The sequence below is a fragment of the Acipenser ruthenus genome, chromosome 34 (assembly GCF_902713425.1).
Source record: "Acipenser ruthenus chromosome 34, fAciRut3.2 maternal haplotype, whole genome shotgun sequence".
Taxonomy (NCBI): Eukaryota; Metazoa; Chordata; class Actinopteri; order Acipenseriformes; family Acipenseridae; genus Acipenser; species Acipenser ruthenus.
In genome coordinates, this window is record NC_081222.1 from 2,558,182 (window position 1) to 2,574,226 (window position 16,045).

The 16,045-nt window shown below is 40.2% G+C and overlaps 1 protein-coding gene across 2 annotated transcripts in view; it reads left to right on the forward strand.

The window, feature by feature from the left end:
* LOC117970876 (collagen alpha-1(XI) chain-like) overlaps nucleotides 1-16,045 on the forward strand; it is a 133,857-nt gene that overhangs the window by 92,536 nt on the left and 25,276 nt on the right. For both annotated transcript variants that reach the window (XM_059007210.1, XM_059007211.1), the window contains 4 exons: nucleotides 2,118-2,171; nucleotides 7,804-7,857; nucleotides 10,292-10,345; nucleotides 11,579-11,632. In XM_059007210.1, the coding sequence (XP_058863193.1) occupies nucleotides 2,118-2,171; nucleotides 7,804-7,857; nucleotides 10,292-10,345; nucleotides 11,579-11,632 (216 nt within the window). The remainder of the gene's footprint in view (nucleotides 1-2,117; nucleotides 2,172-7,803; nucleotides 7,858-10,291; nucleotides 10,346-11,578; nucleotides 11,633-16,045) is intronic.

Sequence of the window (16,045 nt, forward strand, 5' to 3'; positions counted from 1 at the left end):
CACTTGTCAAGGTTACACTTGTCTCGTACCGGACCCTATTCACAAAACTTGTGAAATATTTACAGAAGTACAGCAAAGGTTTTGCATCACCCTACAGAATTAATTACATTTAAAAGTCGAATGAAACATACTGCTTTTAGTTTTCCAGCTACTTACTGAAAAACTGGCAACTTTTGCGATATCATTTTTGTAGTTTCTTTGATTAAATGATGTTAAATAAAAGCTCTAAAATATGTTCAAGAATTCTTTTTTTAAGTGATGGCTCAGTGGTAGAATTCTAGAATTCTAGGTTATGCTAAACTTTTGGCCATAGCTGCATTATCAGATAGCTGTAGCTGTATGTCAAATTAAGTTTTATATGCATGAAACTCAAAACAAACAAAAAAACCAAACACACACCAGTCAAGCACAGTTTCATGGATATGTCCTTTTATGTAGAGAAGGTGTGATATCTGCTGAAGTGTACCATCGTAAAAGCACAGCAAAGTGTAACAAAGCATAGGGGGAGCCTGGTAAAGCATTGCAAAGTGTAACAAAGCATAGGGGAAGCCTGGTAAAGCATTGCAAAGTATAGCAAATCATAGGGAAGCCTGGTAAAGCATTGCAAAGTGTAACAAATCATAGGGAAGCCTGGTAAAGCATTGCAAAGTGTAACAAATCATAGGGAAGCCTGGTAAAGTATTGCAAAGTGTAACAAAGCATAGGGGAAGCCTGGTAAAGCATAGCAAAGTGTAACAAATCATAGGGAAGCCTGGTAAAGCATTGCAAAGTGTAACAAAGCATAGGGGGAGCCTGGTAGAGCATAGCAAAGTGTAACAAATCATAGGGAAGCCTGGTAAAGCATTGCAAAGTGTAACAAAGCATAGGGGAAGCCTGGTAGAGCATAGCAAAGTGTAACAAAGCATAGGGGAAGCCTGGTAAAGCAGTGCAAAGTGTAACCAGTTTCAGAAGATTAGAACAAACCGCCACAACACACAAATCTGAATAACTAATATTTTATTGATGATTACATGAGGTACAGAAATGAACAATTGCCTAAAATCTGCTTGGTTTGGGGGTCCATCACTTGGCCTGCATGTCGAGGCAGTAGACCCCCCCCCAATAACAGAGAGTACCAAAAGCAAGGGTGGGGCTGGGGGAGGCAGGGGGTACGAATGAATCAAACGTAATAGGAAGGTAGGTTACCGGTCTATTTATAGCGCTGATAGCCCAAAATTGGATGACATAATGTGTGTACAATGGTAGCCAAAACCAACTATTCAGCTGTACTTTGCCAGTCCTGCCACCAGGTGGCAAAAGAGAGCAGAACATGCATTAAACAAACCAGCAGGGAGCGCTGTGGACTTAAAGACCCAGCTTTTTTTCTTTTTTCTTTTTTTTTTTTTTTTTTTTATAAATTTAGTCGTTGCCAATTATTTTGTATTATTTTCTACCCAATTTGGAAATGGCCAATTATTTTTAGGCTCAGCTCACCGCTACCACCCTTGTGCTGACTCGGGAGGGCGAAGATGAACACACGCTGTCCTCTGAAGCGTGTGCTGTCAGCCGACCGCTTTTTTTCACACTGCGGACTCACCATGCAGCCACCCAAGAGTTACAGCGTCAGAGGACAACGCAGCTCTCGGGCAGCTTACAGGCAAACCCGCAGGCGCCCGGCCAGACTACAGGGGTCGCTGGTGCACGGTGAGCCGAGGACACCCTGACCGACCTAACCCTCCCTCCCCCCGGGCGACGCTCGGCCAATTGAGCGCCGCCACCTGGAAGCTCCTGTCCTCGGTCGGCAAAGGAATAGCCTGGACTCGAAGTCGCAACGTCCAGACTATAGAGCGCATCCTGCATTCCACACGGAGCGCCTTTACTGGATGCTCCACTCGGGAGCCCCTAAGACCCAGCTTTAAAGAGGTTCCTCCCAAACTTTAGTTTATAAACTTCATAAGGTATGGTGCAGCATATAAAAAAAAAACATGGCAAACCATGGTAAGCTGTGGTAAATTGTATAAACATGGGAAAACTGCAAAAGTAATGTGCAATTTTTCCATGGTAAACATTCACGTGGAGCACTGCGGCTTTTTTTCTGTATGTATTTCTATTAATCTTTGTGTTTTACTTTGTTCCAGGGTTTGCCAGGTCCACCAGGAGAGAAGGGGGAGAGCGGGCATGTTGGCTTGATGGTGCGTAGTCCTCTACTTACAGATCTCATCCTAACAAAGCTGTCCTTTAACAAGCAGCAGACCAGAGGAGTTTCACAAGCATCACACTTTACTTAATGAACCTGTACTGCAGAATCGGGGACACCGTCTGTCTGTATCTAATTTTTACGCAACTATCTTCAGTATGCAACTGTCTGAAACAGATGCATGCAGTCGAATAAGAGTGATGCTTAATTGGAGTATGCATTTAACTTGCCATGTAATTAATTGGAATACCATAACATAGTTCATTCATTCGCACAGCTGAGATCGTGTTTTTTTCTTCTGTTGACTATTTTCATGGTTCATAAACCTACACATTGGAACGCACAGATCAAGAGGTTTTGAAAAGTCAGTCGTAAAACACTGAAATGGAGGCAATCGCTTCAAGCAAAACGTAACACTGTATATAATAAATATTGATAAAATATAAGGGAGACCGTTATATCAAAGCCATAGAGACATGTGGAATTTCTTTTGTATGATTTGATGGCTTTAATCAAATAGTTTGCGTCAGATGGAAATGCTGTCACATTAAAATTAGCTGTACCGTTTCATTATTGGTATTCACTGTATATTATTTAAAAATTCATAGGATGCTGAGTTGCCCTGCCAAAAAAATAATGATGCATTATAAAATAGATACATAAATAGGAAACTTAACTTGGTACAATTGTGACTTAAGGGGATATACAGCTATGCCCAAAGGCTTTGCAACACCCTATAGAATCAACTAATTTTGCTTCACAAAGTCGAATGAAACCTGCTGAATAATGTTAACATATATGAATTACAGACCGCTTTGTAGTTTTCCATATGCCTAATGAAAAACTGATACAAATTGAAAAATGTAACATTTTCGAAATCTAACATGAAATATACTGTACTACTATTATGGTTTTCGGTAGACTTTTGCGGTATAATTTTGTAGTTTCTTTGAGTATGTGATGTTAAATAAAAATATCTAAATGATGTTCATATAGATTTTTTTAAATGATATCTCAATCTTAAAATTCTAGGTGATGCAAAACTTTTGGCCATAGCTGTAGGCATTTCCGTCAGTATATACTGAAAAATAAGGTGCTCACCATCAGGGTGCAAATCAGAAATTCAGTGATAGTGCTGTAAAAAAAAAATATCCTCTGAAATGAGAGTTCAGGCAGAACGCTCACATCTTCTTCGACTTATTGATGGAGTGCAGGAAACTATTCGTATATGCATGTGAACCTGTAAACTGACAAGCACACTGACAAGTCTTATGTGTCAGAAAGATAGCCCTTAAGCAGGGTTATGCTGTTCGGGAGCCGCTGTGTGTGTTAAATGTTAATAAGCAGGGTTGCACAGATAGTACAGTCTGCTGCTGTAAGTCTGTCACATCGAATGCAAATCATGAAGCCACTTATCGACTTCACAGAAGCATTTGTTGTTACTTAATGGGCGATGATTAATTTCATTTCTCAGCTCGCTGTTCGATCTTTTATTTAAAGCTCCTGTGATGTATGTAACTCTGACGTTGTGCTTTAGATGAAGAGCTACATTGTATGTGTAAAGATATAATCGTGCTGTTTCAGTATCTGGCCAGAATTAAACCTTAAACGTAAACGATCATACGTTTTCAATGAAAAATTAGACTTCATGGGGGCTCCCGAGTGGCGCATCCAGTAAAGGCGCTCCACGTGAGTGCAGGATGCGCTCTATAGCCTGCAAGTCGCGAGTTCGAATCCAGGCTATTCCTTTGCCGATCGAGGACGGGAGCTTCCAAGGGGCGGCACACAATTGGCCGAGCGTCGCCCGGGGTGAGGGAGGGTTAGGTCGGTCATGGTGTTCTCGGCTCACCACTCACCAGCGACCCCTGTAGTCTGGCCAGGCGCCTGCGGGCTTGCCTGTAAGCTGCCCGGGAGCTGCGTTGTCCTCCGACGCTGTAGTTCTTGGGTGGCTGCATGGTGAGTCCGCAGTGTGAAAAAAAGCGGTCAGCTTGACGGCACACGCTTCGGAGGACAGCGTGTGTTCATCTTCGCCCTCCTGAGTCAGCGCAGGGGTGGTAGCGGTGAGCCGACCGTAATAAAATAATTGGCCATTCCAAAAATTGGGAGAAAATAATAAAAAATTAGAAAAAAAAAATTAGACTTCGTTTAGCATTTACTGTCACCTTTTATATCATTGCTTTTGTATTTATTTTAAGTGATTTCTTGTATACAGTATTCAAATGCATCAGGATGATAGATATATTGCAAGATCCTCATTAAAAAGGACATTTTCTACTAAACGCTTAGTAAAATACCATATTTTTTTATTGCCTTCTACCATTTAAACGTTTACAGGCTCCCTTATACAATTATCCCATAGTAAAAGCATAGCAAAGTGTAACACAGCTTTGTGAAAGCATGATGAAGCATAGGCAAGCATTGTAAAGAATAGCAAGGTATGATAAAGCATGGTAAGCAATGGTAAATGCTAGTATAACCACAGGAAAAGCCTAGTAAAATTGAAATACCATGGGAAACTTTTATAAGGGCTTAGCTAGAAGGATTTTGCATTCTGACTCATAGGTTTCTGGTCAAGATGATGCCAGGCATGTTTGAATAGGCACCCAATTGCAACTGCAGATGAGAGACCATTTATTTTAGCTGCTTGACAGTGGCAAATTATTTCGGGACTATAAATCTACAAAGGGTGACTCTTTTCCACTATATTTTAAAATGTATTAAAAACTAGGAAGCACGGGAGGAATGCACTCCTGCTCCTAACAGGGACTGCTGATACAGTAACATGTCTGGCATGGAGCTCCGTTATCGATTAACATATGTACAGCTGTCAGGCCCCGGGTCCAGAAGACAGGCAGTGCTGTTAAAAATAAACAAGCTCTCTGTTCACAGGGCTTGACATCTCAAGAAAACTTGATTGATTGGAAGCACAGTGAGCCAAATGAGTTTCTTTCAGTCTCAGGGAGTGATAGCGTGGAGCATGTGGAAATTATTGCAACCGAAATAAATACAGTGCCTTGCGAAAGTATTCGGCCCCCTTGAACTTTGCGACCTTTTGCCACATTTCAGGCTCCAAACATAAAGATATGAAACTGTAATTTTTTGTGAAGAATCAACAACAAGTGGGACACAATCATGAAGTGGAACGAAATTTATTGGATATTTCAAACTTTTTTAACAAATAAAAAACTGAAAAATTGGGCGTGCAAAATTATTCAGCCCCCTTAAGTTAATACTTTGTAGCGCCACCTTTTGCTGCGATTACAGCTGTAAGTCGCTTGGGGTATGTCTCTATCAGTTTTGCACATCGAGAGACTGAAATTTTTGCCCATTCCTCCTTGCAAAACAGCTCGAGCTCAGTGAGGTTGGATGGAGAGCATTTGTGAAGAGCAGTTTTCAGTTCTTTCCACAGATTCTCGATTGGATTCAGGTCTGGACTTTGACTTGGCCATTCTAACACCTGGATATGTTTATTTGTGAACCATTCCATTGTAGATTTTGCTTTATGTTTTGGATCATTGTCTTGTTGGAAGACAAATCTCCGTCCCAGTCTCAGGTCTTTTGCAGACTCCATCAGGTTTTCTTCCAGAATGGTCCTGTATTTGGCTCCATCCATCTTCCCATCAATTTTAACCATCTTCCCTGTCCCTGCTGAAGAAAAGCAGGCCCAAACCATGATGCTGCCACCACCATGTTTGACAGTGGGGATGGTGTGTTCAGGGTGATGAGCTGTGTTGCTTTTACGCCAAACATAACGTTTTGCATTGTTGCCAAAAAGTTCGATTTTGGTTTCATCTGACCAGAGTACCTTCTTCCACATGTTTGGTGTGTCTCCCAGGTGGCTTGTGGCAAACTGTAAACGACACTTTTTATGGATATCTTTAAGAAATGGCTTTCTTCTTGCCACTCTTCCATAAAGGCCAGATTTGTGCAGTATACGACTGATTGTTGTCCTATGGACAGAGTCTCCCACCTCAGCTGTAGATCTCTGCAGTTCATCCAGAGTGATCATGGGCCTCTTGGCTGCATCTCTGATCAGTCTTCTCCTTGTATGAGCTGAAAGTTTAGAGGGACGGCCAGGTCTTGGTAGATTTGCAGTGGTCTGATACTCCTTCCATTTCAATATTATCGCTTGCACAGTGCTCCTTGGGATGTTTAAAGCTTGGGAAATCTTTTTGTATCCAAATCCGGCTTTAAACTTCTCCACAACAGTATCTCGGACCTGCCTGGTGTGTTCCTTGTTCTTCATGATGCTCTCTGCGCTTTAAACGGACCTCTGAGACTATCACAGTGCAGGTGCATTTATACGGAGACTTGATTACACACAGGTGGATTCTATTTATCATCATTAGTCATTTAGGTCAACATTGGATCATTCAGAGATCCTCACTGAACTTCTGGAGAGAGTTTGCTGCACTGAAAGTAAAGGGGCTGAATAATTTTGCACGCCCAATTTTTCAGTTTTTTATTTGTTAAAAAAGTTTGAAATATCCAATAAATTTCGTTCCACTTCATGATTGTGTCCCACTTGTTGTTGATTCTTCACAAAAAATTACAGTTTCATATCTTTATGTTTGAAGCCTGAAATGTGGCAAAAGGTCGCAAAGTTCAAGGGGGCCGAATACTTTCGCAAGGCACTGTAAATGAAATGAACTAACACTCACACTCAAACATGCATTCTTCTATACTAATACAGACAGACACTTACAGAAACGTGTCCACTGCAGTGTGCATGGTTGGGAGCAGACCACAGTGTAGAGGAAGCATGGTAAAGCATAGGCAGGCATGGGAAGATCACATGGATGAATGGTTATGCATGGTAAAATCACAGCCAACGTTTTTTTACCATGACTAACGTTTGTTTATATGTGTGCAGACAAACAGACAGAGAAACAGATACATCGAAATCCGATGCAAAGAAAGAAAATAGCAGCACAGTACACAAACAGATGGCAAGCTTAGGTAAGTGTCCTTAGATGAGTGTTGAGAGAGAGAGAGAGAGAGAGAGAGAGAGAGAGAGAGAGAGAGAGAGAGAGAGAGAGAGAGAGAGAGAGAGAGAGAGAGAGAGGTACAGTATATATAATTAATTATTCAGGCTTTAAGGACAGCCAAGAGTGTTGCACGCAGGTGAGGGTCATTGGTGTCGATTGGGCTAATTTACCTTTTCAAGTGAAACAAGTGAAGAAACAGCTGCTTGGGTTTGTGATGATTGCTGCTTTTCTTAGACTCTGCGGAAAACAGCGATCCACACAAAATCCAAGCAGCTGTTTCTTCACACTTGTTTCACTTGGAATGGTCCATTTGCCAATAACCCTCACCTGTGAATCATAAAATAAACTGTGCAACACAACTGGCGATGCTGTATCCTTAAAGCTTGAATCATTAATTACATGTATAGTCTCTCTCTCTCTCTCTCTCTCTCTCTCTCTCTCTCTCTCTCTCTGAACACTTATCTAACGCTTATCTAAGAAGCTTGCCATCTGGTTGTGCAGCACTAATAACCAGATGTCGACTGCATTCATTACAGCAACATGTTTTATTATAAGAAAGACCGGATTCCAGTGCAGTGATGAAAGTGTTATTTTTGCATGTTAATAAACTGATTATCTTTTGTTGTATTCTCTTCACAGGGTCCTCCTGGTCAGGCTGGCCCCAGAGGGCCCATCGGGTCTAACGGAGGGGAGGTAGGTGTCTCATCCAGAACCCAATCGAAAGATAGTCAGCATTGCCCTGCATTTGTAAATGATGGGGAGAATGTGGCAGGCAGTGTTAGATAAGGTGGTGCTGCCCTCCACAGGTAGGATACGGTTATGGGCCATAAACGTATGGGTCAGACCCTTGGGTACAGTGGTCTAGACGCTTGAATGGGGTTGCAGCACTAGAGAAGCTCAATGCAATGACCTTTCTCAGTCAAGGACGTGCAAAAAAAAATAAAAAAGCAACTCACCAAAAGAAAACGCCTACAAACCTTCTGGCTCTAATATACTCCTTGTCAATATCCTCACTAGTTTACACTCTTAATAGCATGCCAGCTGGTCGCTTTCCAGTTTCCCTGGAAGCTAGAGTATGTGGAGTGTGTGAGTTTGAGAGTGTGTGTGCATGTGCGTGTGCGTGTGCATGTGTGTGTGCATGTGCGTGTGTGGCTGTATGTACTCTTGCTGCTGCAGTCACAAGATCTGGACCCACAACTTCACACGCTATTGTAAGAACGCAGAAAGAAAAACGGTTACCCTGTACTCAGAGGTATAATCTACCCCCACAGAGGAAAACAGTCTTAACACCTTATCACAGCGTGCGATTCCTTTGAGACTCTTTTTATTAAGCATCACCAGCACAGAACACAATTGATGTGAACGAATGAATGAAACGAACAACTGAGGCGCACATTGGAGTCCGTTAGTTATCACTACCAGAGTTTTGTTAACCTTGACAGATTTATACCTTGTTAAATCTATAAAGCCCCCTGTATACTGTATGTACACACGGGTCTTCTGATATGAATGGGCTCCCAGGTTCTCAGCAGTGAGATAACTCTATGCATAACACTATTTAGCTGCTCATTAAAGTGATAGATTGTGAGTCTGGGGAATGGAAGTTTAATTTCTCTGCTCCATAGCAAAGTGATATATCAGGGTAATGTGAGTTCCTAACAGCCAATGATACTAATATGAGCAAACCATTCTCTACCAATAAATATAGAGACTTTAACTAAGCTAAGTCTGAACTTACGTATAGCTGGTGCAAGCAAGCCCTGGTGAACAGCTCAGAGTTGGGAATTGTAACAAATATTCATTGGCCTCTTAGGCACCCAGCAGGTACATAAAACCACAGGCAAAACGATTAATTTATGATTAGACAACCAGATGCTCTTCAGCAGACGTGTTTTTTTCTTGGCTCAGTCTCCTGAACCAGTTCAACCAGTACTGACCAGTATACACCAGTCTTGGTCGTTGCTGGGACCAGTTTAACTAATAACCTCGTCAATCAAGCAGAATCTTTAAAGCTACGGTGGGTACAGGAGCTGTATAATTACAGTTTGATGCTGCAAATGCACGCACTGTAAATCCCTGCAAACATCTACACAAACACGTTTAACTTCCTGTCCTTTAGCAGAAGTATTTAGCAGCGATGCACACCGTACTGCATCCCAGCGGCACTTTGTATATTCATTGCCTTGCGCAGTGTAGTTAGCGGTAATGCATCTAATGTCCGAAACCTGCTCTTTAGTCTGGATTCTCTGCACTGAGGGATTTGGTAATGAGCTCTAAAACAGGTTATAAGACGTTCAAAAGCCTTCTAGCCATCTGTCAAGAAGACAGACGGCACGGTTAGCTCTCCCTCACAGTAAACACGCACATCTGGGCTGTATCTAAACAACAGACTGTAGGCAACAGGTCTTTGCTGGTGTGCATGCAATGGGAATTCGTCCTTGATTGTGGTAAACTAAAAAACAGCTTGGCTGCTGAAGGTTTTTAATGATGCTCAATGAGCTGAGTGGATTACAGTGCCAAAAGTTTTGCATCACCCTATAGAATTAACTTATTTCGCTTCATAAAGTCAAATGAAACCTGCTGATCAATGTGATGTTATCGGACTGAATTAGACACTTTATGGAATTAGCTTTCCATATACTTAACGAAAAACAGACAATTGAAAAGTGTGACATTTTGAAATCTAACATAAAATACCGTACTAGTAATATGGCTTCCGGTAGAATGGTGTCGTTTCTTTGATTACATGATGTTATAAATTATATCTAAATTATGTTCATATAGTTGTTTTATTTTTTTTTTGTCTCAATCCTAAAATTCCAGGGGATGCAAAACTTTTGGTCATAGCTGTACAATAAACCTTGCCCAGCAGCCAATCAGGTTCTGAGATCCGTCGTTGTTTCCAGAGCGCAGCAAAAAGAGTAGAGCTGGAGTAGAGAAGAAGTTTACACATTTAGACGTCTTCTTCGATGAGACAAAGAAATGCAACATGTGTATTTCTGCAATGCCGTGTGTGCTATTAAAATACCAAACACTGGCACAGTTCCAAATGAGCTGGTAATATCTATCCTCAATCTCGGAAGAAGTATAAATTAAACCAGCTGATTTCTCTTTTTTTTTTTTCCAGGGCCCCTCTGGAATGCCTGGAGGTGTTGGACAACCTGGTTTAGTTGGAGAAAAGGTCAGAGTTTTTTTTTTCTCAGAGTCGAAAGAATCACTTTCATTCCACCTGCTCTGTGTCTGTGATCAACTTCCTCAGCAACCCTCACATTTTCAGGGTGCACAAATCTGTTTGCTACAGCAACAGAGAACGGGATATCGGAATGCAGATAACACTATGCGGCACAGAGTAGAGACAGTCATGTTATACTGATGCATTTAAAGTTAATACAGATTTTTCTTTTTTTTTTGTATGCCTATAAAAGTAGTTTTTGTGAAATAATATGTGGAGCCTTTTTTGGCATTTGGGCTCATCAGATCAGTTTTTTTTCCAGTGATATTTTTCATTCCCTTGCTGCAAAGAACTGCCAACCAGTAAGTATCTGTAAGAGGGGGTGGGGCGGGTGGGGGGCTGTTACAGTAGAAAGCATTGGCATGGCTAATGCACTGGTTACTGTGAGAAGGGAAAAAAAAGTTTGAAGTTAATAGAGAACAGTGTAAAGTATTGCATGCAGGCAATAAAAATGTGCATTATAAATATCATATGGGAGATAATGAAATTGAAGAAGGGAGCTATGAAAAAGACCTAGGAGTTTATGTTGACTCAGAAATGTCTTCATCTAGACAATGTGGGGAAGCTATAAAAAAGGCCAACAAGATGCTTGGATATATTGTGAGAAGTGTTGAATTTAAATCAAGGAAGTAATGTTAGTAAGACCTCACCTAGAATATTGTGTTCAGTTCTGGTCACCTCGTTACAAAAAGGATATTGCTGCTCTAGAAAGAGTGCAAAGAAGAGCAACCAGAATTATCCCGGGTTTAAATGGCATGTCGTATGCAGACCGGCTAAAAGAATTGAATCTATTCAGTCTTGAACAAAGAAGACTACGCGGTGATCTGATTCAAACATTCAAAATCCTAAAAGGTATAGACAATGTCTACCCAGGGGATTTTTTTGACCTGAAAAAAGAAACAAGGACCAGTGGTCACAAATGGAGATTAGATAAAGGGGCATTCAGAACAGAAAATAGGAGACACTTTTTTACACAGAGAATTGTGAGGGTCTGGAACCAACTCCCCGGTAATGTTGAAGCTGACACCCTGGGATCCTTCAAGAAGCTGCTTGATGAGATTCTGGGATCAATAAGCTACTAACAACCAAATGAGCAAGATGGGCTGAATGGCCTCCTCTCGTTTGTAAACTTTCTTATGTTCTTATGTTAAGTTTACGTTGCTATGGTGATCTCGTTTCCAGGGTGAAGATGGTGAAGCTGGGTATCCAGGTCCAAGTGGAAAGTCAGGCCGTGCTGTAAGTGTATATTTAGGTGTTTATCTGAATGAATTAAAATGCTTGGTGAACAATGATGTACTGTGCTGTACTGTAGCGCACACCACACCTTACCATGAGTCCTTCACATTACGTCATCAGCAATGCCATGTTCTCATCCAGGTTAGAAACGAAGGAAACTAAAGAGGGTCGTACAGGAAAAGTTTCAGCAGCACTGCACTCATCATGACTAATTCCTGCTGTGGTTAAAAAACAGTTTCAGAAACGACAATTTCAAAGTCCTAAAACAGTGCTGATTATATATGTATATGCTCATGCGTTAATTAAGAAAATAACATCCCAGCATGCTTAGGGTCATGTATAAAAATGCTGGACAGGCCTGGTTGCCTATAATTATGGCTAGCATGGCTGCAAGAGGAGACCTCAGTGACTTTGAAAGAGGGGTGATTGTCGGGGCGCGTTTGGCAGGAGCTTCAGTATCCAACACAGCTCAACTTGCTGATGTTTCGCAAGCAACGGTGTCTAAGGTGATGTCGGCATGGAACTCTGAGGGAAAGACATCATTCACAAAGGGCAACAGTGGGTGGAAGCTGCAATGTTGCATTATGTATCCAGTGTAGAATTGGCCAGTATACAATTACACAAGGTGTAATGGCATCCCAGCGGCCAGAGAACAGCTGTCAGTATGCAGGGCTTGTAAAAAGAACAATACAGGTCAGTACCTACCTGTCACAAAACCCTATGAATCAGCAGACCCAGGCTTAGATACTGTATTATGCATGGGCTGCACTTAATTGTGCTATATACTTTTTTGTAATTTTCCATGCATTACATAAAATATTAAAAACCATGTCAGCACCACAAATCTCTAAAGTGTGTGTGTGTCTATATATATACAGACGTGCTCAAATTTGTTGGTACCCTTACAGCTCATTGAAATAATGCTTCATTCCTCCTGAAAAGTGATGAAATTAAAAGCTATTTTATCATGTATACTTGCATGCCTTTGGTATGTCATAGAATAAAGCAAAGAAGCTATGAAAAGAGATGAATTATTGCTTATTCTACAAAGATATTCTAAAACGGCCTGGACACATTTGTTGGTACCCCTTAGAAAAGATAATGAATAATTGGATTATAGTGATATTTCAAACTAATTAGTTTCTTTAATTAGTATCACACATGTCTCCAATCTTGTAATCAGTCATTCAGCCTATTTAAATGGAGAAAAGTAGTCACTGTGCTGTTTGGTATCATTGTGTGCACCACACTGAACATGGACCAGAGAAAGCAAAGGAGAGAGTTGTCTGAGGAGATCAGAAAGAAAATAATAGACAAGCATGGTAAAGGTAAAGGCTACAAGACCATCTCCAAGCAGCTTGATGTTCATGTGACAACAGTTGCAAATATTATTAAGAAGTTTAAGGTCCATGGGACTGTAGCCAACCTCCCTGGGCGCGGCCGCAAGAAGAAAATCGACCCCAGATTGAACAGAAGGATAGTGCGAATGGTAGAAAAAGAACCAAGGATAACTGCCAAAGAGATACAAGCTGAACTCCAAGGTGAAGGTACGTCAGTTTCTTATCGCACCATCCGTCGCTTTTTGAGAGAAAGTGGGCTCCATGGAAGAAGACCCAGGAGGACTCCGCTTTTGAAAGAAAAACATAAAAAAGCCAGCCTGGAATTTGCTAAAATGCATATTGACAAGCCACAATCCTTCTGGGAGAATGTCCTTTGGACAGATGAGTCAAAACTGGAGCTTTTTGGCAAGTCACATCAGCTCTATGTTCACAGACGAAAAAATGAAGCTTTCAAAGAAAAGAACACCATACCTACAGTGAAACATGGAGGAGGCTCGGTTATGTTTTGGGGCTGCTTTGCTGCGCCTGGCACAGGGTGCCTTGAATCTGTGCAGGGAACAATGAAATCTCAAGACTATCAAGGCATTCTGGAGCGAAACGTACTGCCCAGTGTCAGAAAGCTCTGTCTCAGTCACAGGTCATGGGTACTCCAACAGGATAATGACCCAAAACACACAGCTAAAATCACCCAAGAATGGATAAGAACAAAACATTGGACTATTCTGAAGTGGCCTTCTATGAGTCCTGATCTGAATCCTATTGAACGTCTATGGAAAGAGCTGAAACTTGCAGTCTGGAGAAGGCACCCATCAAACCTGAGACAGCTGGAGCAGTTTGCTCAGGAAGAGTGGGCCAAACTACCTGTTAACAGGTGCAGAAGTCTCATTGAGAGCTACAGAAAACGTTTGATTGCAGTGATTGCCTCTAAAGGTTGTGCAACAAAATATTAGGTTAGCGGTCCCATCATTTTTGTCCATGCCATTTTCATTTATTTTATTATTTACAATATTATGTTGAATAAAAAATCAAAAGCAAAGTCTGATTTCTATTAAATATGGAATAAACAATGGTGGATGCCAATTACTTTTGTCAGTTTCAAGTTATTTCAGAGAAAATTGTGCATTCTTCGTTTTTTGTGGAGGGGTACCAACAAATTTGAGCACGTCTGTATATAATGAAGATGACAACTCACTATTTTAATAATTAGCTACAATGTTTCGGCTTCTGTCTTCAGCTAGCATGGTATAAACAGCCAGGAAGACTGACGTTGCAGTTTAAGTTTGAGCGTTTCTTCTTCATTAAGCATTTCTAGTGATTGATGAGTATGCTGTTGGATTCAGATTCTCCTTGGATATAGAGCTCTTTGCTGTTTTTGAATTGCCTTTCTCTCTCTCTCGTGTATACACACACACACACACACACACACACACACACACACACACAGTAGTCACATCATCTGTCTCTAGTTTATTAATGCTAAACATGGAGCATGGTAGAATTGTGCTGTTTCCATCAGGACTGTCTTTGTACAAGTTACAGTATGGATGCCCGTTACCTTTATTACTGTTTCCAGTTTTACGTCCAACACCTATATTTAGACTCTCGGTGAACTAGCAGGGATGGAAATAAGACTCCTACTGCATAGCAGGTTCACTCATTCCAGGTTTTAATACCTGCTTCATTAGCCTATAGGTAACAAGCTCAGGTGGTGTGTCTTATTAAACTCTGAGTAAAACTAGGAATGGATCAAACTGCAATGCAACAGGAGCCTGATTTCAATGTCTGGGACGAGTGGCATCTCCTCGTCTCACAAGCATGGCTTCAGGCAGTGGCATTTTCAACCCTCCCCCCAATCATCACAGAGCTGTCATTATGTTATTATTTCGAAAGGTTTGACGCTTAACCAATTCATATGTACAGTAACTATTAAAAACACTCAATGGTAGAATGTTTAGTGATGCTAAAAAAAAGTCTTTGTGAAACGTTTGACTTGACCAATCCCATAGTAAAAAAAATATATATTTTAAATATATTTTTGTAAACATATTATTCATATAAAACTCATAGTCGTTGGGAATGAAAAAATATATGGAAAAACATATGTATTATGTATGTAACGTTATATAAAATATATTTAACATATTACAAAATTTGCCCGTTTTCATCATATGGAAAATATATTTACAATGTATTTGCTTAAACATATTATAAATATATTTAAAATATAATTTCAGGTAACAATATATCAATTATATTGTCCATGTATTTTTTAGAAATGTATTATTCAATATATTTACTAAACATGTATTATATAATGTATTCACAATATATTACATAATGTAAAGTGCCTGGACACACACCATATTTTGCATGTGTTCCACCAAACAGATATGAAGCAAATAAATAAGAAAGGAATGGAATTCCGCAATTTCACTTAAAAATAACTACTAGCTTTAAACATAACGGAATATATCAACATTTTGTAAAAATTCAGTGTATATAAAACACTCAAGTACAAAAATGAAAAGCTTTCAACATATGCTAAAAGGCTGTTTGCATTACAACAAGTGTTTGGGCTGCTTCTCTGTAGACCTGCTAACATTGTTCTTCTGAAACTATGAGACGTTACAAAAAATTGCTGCTTCCAATTAAAAATTCATTAATAGCTATGGAATTGTTGCTGAAAATAGAGCTATGAAAGTAAAAAAAACACTAATAAACTGGAAATACATTTTTACAATTTCATTTTTCATATTGGTGGGCATACAGTTTAAATATAAGGTGACTTAAAATATGAACAGCCTGTTGTGTCCTTGATTGTTATTGACCTCTCTTTTTTTTCTTCTAAATACTAGGCTTAACCCAGTTATTTTTTATGAGGTATCTGTAACACTTCGGTATCTGCAGAAAGATTGATTAACGACCATAACGTCAAGAAAAAACTTATTTACCGAATTAAAATCACAGTGTCTGTGTTTTTATCTGCTGTACATGGATAAACTTATGAAGCCACCTTGTTTTAAATTTAGTGCTGTCTGACCGTCGCAGTCTCCCATTATATGCAATATATAAA